Raw genomic sequence first — 14,787 nt, 5'->3', positions numbered from 1 at the left:
AACCCATATAGGGTACGTAGAATAAATAAAATTACTAGATAAATTTTTGGTAGCAGAATTTAAGAGCAAATGTTTGGTATGTGGGAAAGAATGGATGTATTGAAATATTGCATCCTTTTTTTAGTCCTCCAGAATTTGCACATGTGGGAGGGGCCCATCCAAACAAAAAAGCCATGTGGATCCCCCAAGCTATAAGGAATGTGTGTTGTAACAAGCACTGTCATGTCCCATCTTAATCAACAATTCTTAGAGCCTGTTACAAAACACCTTGGCAGATAGATGGTGAGGTTTGCTGTTTAAAATAAATGGGAAGATGGGACTGGTAGGTGCTACATCTGTTGTAACTTTGATCAGAGATAACACAGCTGCAGTTGAACATAATTTACAGCTGGGAAGAACAGCACAGGATGTATCTGTTCATGGAACTCAATTGTTTAATTTTATAAAAAAAACTTCCTAGGTGACAAAAGGGAAACCCAACATTAATGACATTCACGAATTACATAAACCATCTATAGACCTATTTGGTTATAGCATTTTTGGCAGTAGAGAAGATTTAAAAAAACAAAAACAGGCTTGATTTTTTGCCCTTTTGGGTTCCGCACTCAGGATCTCGGTGACCTAAAAACATGTAATAAAAATTTAAAATTTCCATTAATTTGTGGAGGGTTCCCCACAGGATTATTGTACTAAGTTTCTGAATAACTCAATCAAAACCGTAGAAGATTGGCTTCAAAGGGAAAATTTGACAGAGAGATGTTGGAGAAAAAAAGTATATATATATATATATCTCTCTTTATTAGTTTGTTGAAGTTCTATTTTAATTTGTATAAATTTGATTTACAAAAAATCTCTTTGTTAGTTTGTAGACACAGACCAAGAGAATCCCTGCACCAAGTTTCAGAAATATGCCATCAAAAAGTAGGAAGTGATAGACTTTGAAATGTTCAATATTAATGTTAATTTTTAATTTTATCTTTATTTAGATAAAAAAAAATTTTTAAATCTTGCAACAGAAAATCCATATACCTAGTTTCAGAATGATCCTGTTAAAACTCTAGATGATTGACTTCAACATTAAACTTAACTATTAATTATCTTAAATTTAATAAAAATTCAAAAATTTTGAAATCTCTGTTTGTTTGTAGAAACTCTATGCTATTAAAGTTCAATTTTAATTTTAAAAAATTAAAACTCTGTATTTCAAAATTTTATAAATATTTATTACTTTATAGACTCTCCTCCAGACAATCACTGTACAGTTTAAAAAAGATCCATCAAACTCTACAAGGAAATAGACTTTATAATCTAAGTTCTAAATTTTAGAAATATCTCTTGAACAATGACAAGAGAGTGTATAAGCTTTTGATGATAAATTACTTATAGGAAAGACGCATACATTTATTAAAAGTGTACATGTAGTTAATTTTTATTTCACATCTGTAAACAATGTTATAGCATAGTGACTATCACTTTAAAATTCTCATTATATTATATGCCTTGGTGTATGCCAAGAAATAATACTTGGACATTAGCATTATGAGCAAAAGGTAAATCTGAACCGCCAGACTTAAATTTCAAACAAAATTAATGGAGCTATAATATTTATAGTATTTAAGCCGGTTAATTCATTAAAATAAATATAATGTGATTCCAAAATATTATTTTGTGTTTTTTGTTGGGTTTTTTGAGGACACTGAACTAATTGCATGGTTATTATCGGAGAAAGAGAAACAAAATTTCAATATATTAAGATTTCCAATATGTTTTTGTTTTTTTCTGGTATTAAATGAAAAGATATTGCAATCAAGTATTGTTGAAACTAACATTCCATGTCAAATCAATCACTTTTAGTACACACCCCTCAGATTTTAATGAAATTTGGTACACTTATACAATGTAGCACTCAATGAGAAAATCTGTGTTCCAAAATGTAGACTTCTATCTGAACTTAGTAGTCTTCGAGATATATGTAAAGAGAACTTTGACCTCATTAAGGGTACCACCGATTTTTAAAGTTCACCAATTTCTGGCTTATTTTGATATACCAAAATATCACTCAGTTCATGAAAAAACACACACCTCAACTCCTAATTCTGCCCCGAGTTGGGCCCCTGGCCTCCAGAGGCCGAACGCTGGGGCGAACATGCTCAAAACCCTTGTGGCATATGAGCATGTTCAAATATTATCGCATCGCATCAACTCCTAAAAAATAAAAAGGTATTTAAATTAGTTAGTAAATTTTAAAATGTAAATTAACCATCTGTACTTACAGAAGCGTTCAAAATACTGTCTCATTGGCCTGAATGTACTAACAAAATGCAACATTTCCTCTTGAGTTTCATTTGTTGGCCACTGCTTTTCAAACATCTTGGACATCATCCTTCCATATGTTTTTGTTTCTGGCACTGTCTTATTGGGGGTTTCCTGGGGGAAAAAGAATATTTTTGAATCGGCATTTTTGAAACCATTACCTCAAAATATTCCATGTATCCTTTTGGTTACTAGTCATTTCGTACCAAAGTCATTTCATACCATACTTTATGGTCATTTCGTACCATAGTCATTTCGTACCATAGTGCTTTGGTCATTTCGTACCACAGTCATTTCCTACCATAGCCATTTCGTACCTACTTTTTACCATCTCATACCATAATGTTTGGTTAAATCTTGAAAACATTATTATCGGGATCATGAATTTATATTTGTGCAACTTCTTCTGACATGTTTATTGAGGGAGTGAAAGAAGAAGAAATCACTGGCAGTTGGTCCTGCGAAGTATTGTATCTGGGTCAAGCGTCGATAATATAGGTCAACTAAACTTCGATGTTTTTGCGATTTTTCTTTGATATTTTTTATCAACAATATAGGATCGTTTTATGATTTGTGATTATTACATCCTGAATACAACATTTTATTTGCATTAAATAATTTGTTTAACGACTTTTGAGACAAAAACAATGTTTCGGGTCATGGCCTACACAAAATATCACCATATTTTTAAAATAAAAAACATGATTACTTACTCTGAATCTATTGCAAACCATTATCCTACTGTAATTTTCACATTTTATATAGGTCCATATAGTTACCGCACGATTTGTTTTGGGGTGTTGCGTAACACGAAAAAAGGACCGTGTCGATGTTCTAAAAAACCCGGTCGATAACTGTTGCAAGGGGAAAAAAATTGGACCTCGCAGCGAGGGTACCCCCGATGCATCCACACCAATTGGTACCGTACAGGCATGATGTACTAATCATAAGCGTACGAGATCCCGTTTTGTTTTGTAGCGGTGGGAGAGGGAGAAAGGCAGGCTAATTTGTGCCCAAATTAAACGAAAATACCACCAACTAAATAACAACATTTATTAGTTTTAGCGTTACTGCCAACCAGCTATATATAATATAGGGTTTCAAACGAAGCACTACACACTAGTATTGTGAGAGAAATGTTGGAACTACTAGTACATGATGAAAAGGTTTCAGGCCAGCTCAATTTGCCCGAATGTCTGTCGTATTCGCCCGAAATTTAGATTTTGGTACTAATAAATTTATCAAAATACAATAGATCCAACACAACTACAGTTTACCTCATGATGATTAATTTATCTCTATAACATTTGCAGATGTGTGCAGGGAATGGGTCGCCTTCCCCCCACCCCCCACCCCCTTTCCGGTCCCTGCTCGAGCAGATTAAAAAACCAAAACCAAATTCAATACATATCTCCTATAAACTTCGCCCCTACCTAAAATCCCAGCACACATGCCTGATTTTTTTTAAATTGTCATCCACCATACAAACATAATTACAAAACATTCACTGCTTGTATACGCTAACTTATTCATAAAAAGCCATGTACGGCGCCTCCCCCCACCCCCCACCCACACAATCGTTCGATCCGCGACTGGTACAGTATAGTACATGCTTTAATCTATTTCAATAATAAAACAAAAAACCGGTGGCGCCACATAATTATGTGTGACACGCAACGAGAATGTTTTGTGATTGGTTATTGAAAATAATGTAGGTCAAGGTATTCCCCAGACTAGTTCAGAAGATATTCGTAACCTATCGTTTGTAATTCATTTTTAAAAAATGAAAACAAATATATATCCACTCAGTAGTGATTAATACCAATGTGAATGTAATATGTCATGTTGAAAAGGAAAAAGGAAAAACTGGCAGAAAAACAACACACAACAAAACAACAACGAACACCGAGCACATGTACGTATTCGATCATATAGTCGACGTAACTGTTCAAGCAAACATACATGTACATGTAGCTAGTTAGAATATCGTCTGCTGTAGTATAAGTAACCACGTTGTAATTATTAATGAAAACAGTTAGCAGCACATGCAAACCATGTATACTACTGCTGTCAAATTGTATGGCGGGAAATGTGCTGTCAGATGACCTGTTGTTTATAAATAAAATAGGGAAATGGCGCTTTTCGATGACTGTTTATGCCGTCGGATTACAACTAGTTGATTGTGTTTGTACCTTTTTTTAGGCATTAAAAGTGATACTTGTTCTATTTTAATGCAACTGTCATAATGTAGTTCATATATAATAGTATATTATGACAACTTTGTAGAGATAAAAGAAACCGCTACCAAAAAACAAGAAACCATAACAAACAATAGCACGCGCCATTTGCCGGGTATTTTTTGTTTAAAAAAAAAACATAAGATGTACAACAACAATTTAGTAAATATTTGCATATGTCATTCTAAGACTATTTAATGATATTTTCTTACTTTGTTTTTGACAAAAATGTCAACAATTAATTTAGAAAACGATTTTTAAATGAAAACAATGCAAAGTGACGTCATTGTGATGACGCTTGACGTGTATACACGTCAACGGCAGGATAAGGGTTAAAACAAAGTATTTTAATTGTGTTAAAATAAATTAAATATTTAAAAAGGCAGATATGAATTGTACGATCTGAAATTAATGCCATACCGGTATTGTGAGCATGTAACCAACCATCAAAAGAGTTACCAACATTTGACTGGAAACACATGATTTGTAAGATGAACAAATATAATTATCTAAACCACTGAACAAGATACTAAAATGGTCTTACCAACATTAAAAGGAAATGCAACTAGTCATTTGACTAGTGGCTTTGAGAATTGTGGACTGGTAAAAGTAGGATTAATTTGTCTTGATAGGTTAACTAGTTGTTAATTGACAATGTAGGCAGTAATCTCAGTGTTTATTTAGTGACACCATTGTTTCAGCTATGCTGACTCTCTTATGGCAACTGAGTCAAGAGATTCGGGTATGACATGGGCAACAACGTTCCATTATCATACCTATCATACCTATTAACCAACAGTGTGACTTCAGAGAAATATGCATGTGCTGACGACAGCAGAGTGCTTTACCACCTACGCTCCCATATCAGACGACAGCATTGTTAAAGAGGTGTTAACTGTCCATGGCCCTGTTGTATCTGAAGTTGATGCAGGGATTGTCACGGAAAATGATGATTCGTCGATGTGTAAATTTGTTTTAGCTATGCAGCTTTGGTGCCACGAAACAATGCTCGACAAATATTATTCCTAGACTTTGTGAATCAGTATGGAATTTTTTAATGGTTCTTTTACAAAATGTTTGATGTAACTGTATTTTTTTGTTATAACTTTCTTATAAATTCATGTTTGTTAAATCATGTACATTTAAAAAATCTGCTTTTTGACAAAATCTCCTGCTTTTTCAACACACATCTACCGCTTTCTCTTGACTAAAGGTTGACAGGTCTGTATTAAACTTGCATGTTAGTGACTAGCATATATATGTTACAAAACGAAACCTGACACCCCTAACCGGCCTCGATGGTGCAGTGGTTAAGCTATCAGACTACAGGCTGGTAGATACAGGTTTCACAGCCCGGTATCGGCTTCAAATCAGAGCAAGTTCTTAAGGACTCAATGGGTGGGTGTACGGTCACTACACCCTCTTCTCTTTAACTAACCACTAATCACTAACCAACTAACAACTAACCCATTGTCCTGGACTGACAGCCCAGATAGCTGAGCTGTGTGCCCAGGACAGGATGCTTGAACCGTAATTGAATATAAGCAGAAAGTAAGTTGAAATGAAATGAAATACCCCTATCGACTGACTCAGTTTTTCTGAAAGGGGTGTCAGGTTTATTCTTGCAACATCTGTACCAGTTGGAAAGATATATATATATATATATATGTTTAATGCTATAAGTGAACTCCAAAATAATCAGACTAAAGGCTGTGGCATCAGATTTAAGAAACTGTGTGTATTTTATAGACAGTATTTAACAACATTCTGATCACTGCGATTTTGAAATTGTGTTTTAACACTAAGCACACTCCAAATCTATTTTCATAACAGGGATAGACGGCACTTGAGCTAGGTTCATATAAGCCAGTGATGTCTACATGAAGTTATAATTGTTTGAAAAAGACATTGTTTTTCTCAATTTGATATCTATGGATAATTAAAAAACCTCACAGGCAAGTCAAAATGTTAATGATACTTGCATGTACCTACCATCATTTCTTTCTGAAACGCATGAAATGCTGCTGATGTTAGACTTTCTTTCAAGTTATGAAACAAGGAATCAGAATCTATGCCAAGTTCAAGGATTTTAACACAAATCCATGTGTCAAGCTGAAAACAATAACACAAATGTTCAGTTCCTAACCAGACACAAATACACAATAATAGATATGTAAGAACAAGCATATGTACACACAAACACATAATATTAGAATTATTATAATTTTGAACAAAATAAAAATACATCAAACCAAAAGGTCTCTTGAATCATATTAACAAACCATGATCCCAAATGAATCTTTTTATCCATTCCAGAGATTGTATAGGTCCCCAGAGTGTTGTGTGTAAGGGTGTGTGCATTTACAATCCAAACTTTCATCAGGCAAATCTGTAGAATGTGAACTAGTGTTTATTCTTCAGTGCCACATTCAAATTTGACAGTCTCTGCGAAATCTATTCTTATTTTTATAGTTGCTATATCCAGTGCAAAAATATAATATTGATATTTGTTATTTTCTGTCTAAGATGTTTAATACTGTCTTGGTCAGGGTTGTATTATCTGTCATTCTTTGTCTTCCAATGAGATTTAAATGTTCACTGTATGATATAGAAATGTTGTGTTGTTGAAGGCCTCTGTCTGCTTTAGCAATTTGGTCAACCTTTTCGATACCTACAACACAAACATGTGCTGGGATTCACTCCTGTATCACCTGGTAATTTTCATTATGTGTTCATTTTTTCTTGTAGTGTAATTATCATACATTCTCAGGGTCCTGATAAAAGTGACTGGAGGGCATACAAAGAGTTTATTAGAAATACTGCATTTTGTTTTTTGCCTTCCTGTATCAAGGCTATGTTATCCCAGCCAAGGCATGCAGTTCTGCTCTGCAGTTTGAGCTCAGCTCTCTAAATGGAAAGGACAGGGAGGCTGAGGAGCTATCTGGAGTATGTTCCACTTCCACAATTCTAAATAGCATTATCTGCTGAACCATCTGTGAATGCATGGATCTAGGTTGATCAGAATAAGTTGAAAGTTTATAATCTCTAAATTGACAGTTCAAACTGAGCAGACATTTTTTACCAGCCATACATTGAAAATCATTCCTGAGATAGCAAACATTCTCACTTTTTCAAATTTATGGAGATCCAGTTGATGCATTAGAGGAGTTGACGCCAAGAGTAACTAGTCATCCAAATAATTGTGCATCCAGAACCCTACCAAGCTTTCACCACCTGTAGACTGGTGGTCAAACTGAATGGAAGAAATCATTATGAAATAGGAAGTGCAGGTACTTTCAATGACAGATTTGAATTACATGAGGGCACTACAACAATTGCCATCATATGTTTGCCGTAAAGTCCTCTTAATTTCATCTCTACCAACAGCAATGTATTGCCATGACCTTTATTCTCTCTTGTCGTCAGTGCCCCTCAACAAATAAGATTCTAGCTGGCCTCGAATGTTATTGGAAAAACTACCTTTAATTATGTTGTTCTGGAAATGAACTTGAAATTTTGCAGTGAAAAATAATCAAACATAACAAAAATTATAGTTTTGATTTTTGTGTGAAGTTATAGTTTTGGAAATGCCAACATTTTACAAGTTATCCTGATTATGAAAACATACATCAGTCAGAAACTCTCAATGCACAACCGAAATGTCTCAAATTAGGTACGCGAACCATATTTACCACATATAATTGCTACTGACACTGTACACATTTTATTTACAAAAACAAAACTAAAAATGCCAACACGCAGTTTGCAAACCTGATGGAAACAAGAGTACCGGTGAGGTACATGATACGCCCGTCATGAGTTAGATGGAAAATCATAAATATTAATGAATATGTTACGGGTATGATTCAATTCTAATTATGTAAATATAGACAAATTATTTGATTTTTTTGTATCACAGTGACCTAGTAATTATATGTGACACATCATCATCCCAAGTTGTTTCAAAATATGAGGTTTGATTGTCCTGTATGCATCTGTATTCAAGATATGGTCCAGACAAGGATTTACTGTTATGTGCAGTAGACAATGAAAAGTAGGTCAAAGTGACCTAGTAATAGTATGCGACACACCATAATCCCAAGTTGTTCCTACATGTGAGGTTTGGTGGCTCTGTATACAGGATATGGTCCGGACAAGAAAAAGTTAACGGATGTATGGACAGACGCATGGATGGATGGATGTATGCAGTTACGTACAGATGGACAATGCCATACCATAATACAACCCATCATAAATGGGCGTATAGAAACAGTTATGAATAAGTCCAGATGTGGGCATATCTTGAAAGTCACATTAAATTAGTGGGTAAAAAAAAACAAAAAATATATATATATATATACAAGACTTAAGATTTTGTTCTTCATACACAATCAAACCAGCAAATGAAAACTACACTAGATGCACTGATTTTACCGTTTTAGATTTTTCCCTTTTCCGTTTCAGAATTTTACAAATTCTGTTTTTTTCCATTTCAGTATTAAACAAATTCCGTTTTTGTTCCATTGACATGCGCATGCACACACACACACACACACACACACACACACACACACTGCAATTAATTGCTGAAAATAAAATAAATAAATATGCAATGAGGCAAAACATGCCGGTAAAAACTGGAATTTAACTTGTGAATATGCAGACTTTGCACACTCTCGGTTTCCTTTATGAAAAAATCCAGAAAATCCAATCATACTACAAAACACTTCACTTGTATCATTTATTTTGAACAAAGTCTGGCATAGTGTACAGTATCACAGTGTGCAGTAAATACTGCATTCCTTTGTGATACTGGAAATATTGCAAATATTACAAATTAATAGGCAAACACCATATAATAAATCTTTCACTTGAGTAAATAGAGAATGTTACCTCACAATGGTCGGTTTCCCCCCATCCTTTCCCGTTACAAAAGCTTGCTCTGAATGTGCATGTTAAAACCATGTATGACTTGGACCTGACCTTTACATACATATGATGGCTATTCAGTTATAGCATTTCTGGGAGAAGAGAAGAAGATTTTTAAAACTGGATAATTTTCCACTTATCGGGGGAAGTGGGAAGGATGTTAAGCCATGTGACACAGCTTAGCATTTCTTTCTGAAAAGAAGAAAATTAATTAAAGATCGTCTGTTATTTCTTTTATGTTCATCAGGGAATATGAACAAAAAAATCGTCCGCAAACTGTGAATTGGTGAAGTTTGTGGATGATGTTTTTTGTTCATACCCAATTGAACATTAAAGAAATAACAGAAAATACTGATAATTAAATTCGAAACATACTTGCTAATAATAACACTAAAACTTCATACATTATTTTGAATTATTTTGGTCCATAAACAATAATGCTCAATAAGACAACTTGCCTATATAAAATGATGTCATCAGATATGATGTTTCTTGATGACATAATGTTTTTACGTTCATTGAGAAATGAGCAAACTCCCATTACTACATCTGGACCAATAGGATGATGTTATGTCGAAATGAATTTAATGTAAATTTATTTATTTAAAATGGCTTAGTTTTGTCCATTGTTGGGTCCTTACCCTCAGGCCCCCTGGGATGGGTCAAGCACTGTTAACATCGTAAATTTACGTCTCCAACTAGCAGTAATACCAGTCATACATTGGCAGTGTTTGGCATTTATGTCATGTAGAAAATTACATCAATAGGGAAGATGGAGCATTTTAAAGACAAAGCAAAATGAAACATGTGTACTTCAAACCATACTGATGCCCAAAAGAAACTATACAGTGTTCGAGATTAAATTTCTTGGCCAGTATCCCAAATGGATACTAACATTTCAAAATCTGGTATCCCACCTGAGAATTTAGTATTATATGGCATCCCAGTGGGATACTGGGTTCTTGAAGTCTGGTATCCAAAATTAAATTCTGGTATCCCCAGGATATTGGGATACCGTTAATCTCGAACACTGCTATACCATGAATAAATCATTTTAATTCCTTTATAATATGGATAATGAAACTAAAATGGTGATTAAATACAACAAAATGTATCTGATCACTTAAAGCTGGTGAAAGTTTTAATTTTCAGTAAAAAAGTGCATTTTGCTAAAACAATGCTTGCACCTGTACAACGAAATGCATGTGCTAAACTGGTATAAAAATCTGCTTGTATACTGCACATTAGTATTGCAGCAATCAAAATCACACACAAGAAATGCCTCATTTGTAAGCAGCTGATAGAGAGAGGGCCATTGATTTGGCCCAGCTGGGAGCCATGCATGACCACATTGCAAGAACATTTGGTTGTACCCGTACAACTATAACCAGACTGAACATTTACGGCAGACAACTAAAAGTGGAAGACCACGTGTGACAACACCTATTGAAGACCGTCACTTGCAAGTTCTTCATCTCAGAAACTGCTTTCTCCCTGTAACAACATCAGCATTGACAGCACTCGGATATCTCATCAGTCGACAGGCAATATCAAAGCGATTGAGGGAACATGGTATCCAAGCACATCGATCCTACCATGGAGTGACATTAACTCAACAACATCAACGTGACAGATTGAGATGGGTCAGGAGGTTTCACCGTTGGCAAGTGTGGGACTGGGGACGTGTTTTATTCTCTGATGAGAGCAGGTTTTGGCTCTTTAGGGCTGATGGTCGACAGCGTGTTTACAGACATCAAGGTGAACGTGCAGCACCAAACTGTGTCCAGGAAGTTCAAGCGTATGGAGGTGTTGTCATGGTCTGGAGAGGAACATGTGGGGACTTGAAAGCTTTGTTATCATTCAAGGCAACCGTAATGCACAGAGGTATCGAGATGAAATTTTGAGGCACGTTCTGTTGCCACTTCTCCAATAGCAGCCACACGGTATGTACTCTTCCAGCATGATAATGCTAGATTCCATACTGCAAGGTTGACAACATGAAGATTCCTGTTTTACCATGACCAGCATGTTCCTAGGAACATTTTGTTCAGTATCACGTTGTGAACTGCTGTGCAAAATTTAGAGATTGCGACACAATTCTAAAATGTATCATTTAATTTCGGAATCCATATTTTTGACATTATTAAATTTTGAAGGTCGTTCTTAACAACCAAGAATATGTTAAACAGATCTGGGAATAGATATCCCTGTACTGCTGAAGTATATGCAACTAAACTTAATTAATCATTTATGGTTTTAAGGGAAAGTAACAAAAATAAGAGTTGGTAATAATTTCCAAATGAGGGGTGGGGGTAGCAATTGTTATGTGTCAACAGGTAGCAAAAAATAATAATAATAATCATAAATAAATAAAAATGGTAACAATCTCGTCACAAAACCTCAACGTATTAACTAAATATAATAGGCCTTTGATTGGATAGTTCTGAAACATGGTACTATGTTTCTCTTGGACTGTCTTCACAAAGTAATAAAAAGATATTTTAGAAATTTTGAATTTGTGATTTTTTAAATTAAATTTTAAAATTTTAAATCGAAATTTAACATTGAAAATGTTAAAGTCTATCTACTTCTAAAGATTTGATTAGATAGTTCTGAAATTAAGTATAATGGTTCTTAGGGGCAATCTTCATAAATTAATAGAGATATTTTGGAAATTGGAAATTTTTAAAATTTTATATTAAATTAAACACAAATAAAAATGTAATATTTAAAGTTTTCTAAGTTTTCTTCTCCTAAAGTTTAAAATTTTAAAGACAAATAAATATTTAACATTCAAAAGTTTAAAGTATATCTTCTTGTAGTGTTTTTATCTGATAGTGCTGAAACTTGGAACTATAAGATAACATATACATACATGTAGTTCTATACTTTGTAAATAATGTTGGATTTGGGACCAAAATTGTTCATGCATAACACTGGGTAATTAAGATTTTATATTACTTGTCTTCAAGCTGAATCAGATCAAATGTACACAGACTTTCAGACAACCCTATTCCCAAATAACAGAAATTAGTATGTAAACACTGAACAGCTGCCATGATTTTTTTATTTTGGGATTATTGGTTTTTTTTAATATAAATCTCAAAATATGTCTCATAGATTTTTAATTGGATAATTCTTAAACTATCATAACAAAATTGAAGAAAACAAGCATTTTGAGAATACTGCTAAAGCAATACATGTCTCCTACCGGGCCCAACAATTTTTCGGATGGACAGAGATGAAACAGTCCCCTCCGGTTGGACCGGTAGGGGATTAATTAAATAGCACAGCTCTCTAGGCTGATTGTTTTTAAAATGACTTATTTTTCATATTGTTAGCGACTGTCGCTAATCAAAATTTTGAAAACAAAATGTTCCTTTTGTTCTCCTGACATGACAACCCCCCCCCCCCCCCCAAAAAAAAAAAAACCCCCAAAAAACCCCAACATTTGTGGAATCATCTTGATAGGCAAATCAGAAGTACCACCAGTCAACCGTCAGGACATGGAGTGATGTCTTCTGGCACTTGACTTCATCAATGCGGAGACATGTTGAGGCGTGCATTGATGCATGAGGTGGGCATACTCACCTTTAATTCAATGTTTAGTCATTTTTCAGAGACAAGACATAATGTTTTTACTGGACAAGTGTTTTGACAGTCACATTACAAATCATCTCAGTTTGACCCCTGTGTGTATTTGAGTCATTGTTACTCGAAAAGATTTGGCTTTTATGAAATGAAATTTTGCCAAAACAGCACTCTCATCAAAATATATATATATATATATATCTTTTGAACATGTGGCATGTTTTGTTTTTTCTTCAGTAGTCTCTCTCACAGTCTTGGTATAGTTTCTTTTGAATGTCAGTATATATTTGTTGAACTGTTAACAGAAATAAGAACTGTGGTTTAGTCCTAGATTTACAAATTTGAGACAAAACATTAATGATATTCACAAATTAGATAAACGATCTATTGAGCATGCATATAAGAAAACTGTATGGTTATAACATTTAAGGAAGTAGATAAGAGTTTTAAAACTGGTTTAATTTTTCCCCTTTGGTCCCCGCCACTGAGGGAAAATATTACCCAAAATCACAAATTAGTTTTTTCATGTGCCAAGGAAGCTTCAGTACAATTTGGTTGGGATTGGTCAAGTAGTTTTTGAAAAGAAGTAAAAATTGTGAAAAGTTTATGCACAATAACAATGGATGATGTACGATGACAGATGAAAATAGATTGCGATACATTTTGCCAAATCAACATGATATTATCAACGGTACCTCCCACCCGTCCCTAAGAGGTCTTCCCTGGATTCGGTCATTACGGACTTTGAATCGAGGATGATGGTCTGCCCATGCACGGGTATGGATATACATCTGGCAAGGGAAGACAATTCTGCAGTGGAGGAGATGACTCAGGTTGTAGAGCATAGTTGTTGTGCTAGTACTAGGTAAGTATGAATAATAATGAAAATTAGAAACAAAAATTCTAATAGACTTATTCAACTTACCGTACTAGCACAACAACCATGCTATAATGAATGTGATTTAATACCGTTAAGGCACTAGAATTCAACATTAATGGGAGGTAGGTAAGAAAGAACGAGGACTTACCCATTTGACCAACGTGAATCATCTCAAGTAATAAAAATATGTACGACAACCGAGACATACGAGGTATAAAAGTCTAAGCCATTAAAAATTATCAATACCCAAATTGACAAAACATCTTTCACCCCTGCGTGAAGCAAATCCATCTCACAAGGGAAAGGAAAAGCACTAGACTGCCCTAGATAGTAACCACCCCCTTTCCTGAAAAGGTGGCTCAACCATCTCCCGACACGGCCTGTATGAGCTGCCTACCAGAATAGAGGTCTCCCTTGTCTTGTGGCTCGTCGTACGGAAACAACCTGCTGACTAGCAATCACTGACTGGATACATCTGGTACCATCGGAACCAACTGCCAATTCACGAAAATAGAAGCGGTCGAACATATGTCGACCCTTCCACACTCCTGCATTAAGCAACTTGGAAAATTCAGGGAAGCCGCGATCACACGAATCTCATGAGGCCGAACCGAGAAGTTCCGCAGAACATGATCTCCTGCCGTCTCATATGCCAACTTGATGGTTGCAGCAATCCATCAAGACAAAGCATTCTTAGTAATATCCTCTAGTGTAAGAAATAAACAGTCTCTTCTTCCCACCATGAAGAAGTTTAGTACGATGCAGATAATACTTTAACGCCCTGACCGGACTAAGAAGTTGGTCGGAATTATCAGAAGGCAACGTACGAGACAAACT

At 34.9% G+C, this 14,787-nt stretch overlaps 1 protein-coding gene across 1 annotated transcript in view; it reads right to left on the bottom strand.

Moving 5' to 3' along the window:
• Positions 1 to 350: 350 nt before the first annotated feature.
• The window catches only part of LOC121369675 (E3 ubiquitin-protein ligase rnf213-alpha-like), a 73,517-nt gene continuing 59,080 nt past the window's right edge, over positions 351 to 14,787 (bottom strand). Inside the window, exons 13-15 of the mRNA XM_041494726.1 lie at positions 6,543 to 6,662; positions 2,274 to 2,427; positions 351 to 388 (exon numbers count right to left, since the gene is read on the bottom strand). Coding sequence (XP_041350660.1) covers positions 351 to 388; positions 2,274 to 2,427; positions 6,543 to 6,662 — 312 coding nt within the window. The remainder of the gene's footprint in view (positions 389 to 2,273; positions 2,428 to 6,542; positions 6,663 to 14,787) is intronic.

Source organism: Gigantopelta aegis, chromosome 4, assembly GCF_016097555.1.
Source record: "Gigantopelta aegis isolate Gae_Host chromosome 4, Gae_host_genome, whole genome shotgun sequence".
Taxonomy (NCBI): Eukaryota; Metazoa; Mollusca; class Gastropoda; order Neomphalida; family Peltospiridae; genus Gigantopelta; species Gigantopelta aegis.
The sequence above is the reverse complement of the archived record's forward strand: the minus strand, read 5'-3'. Positions and strand labels throughout refer to the sequence as shown.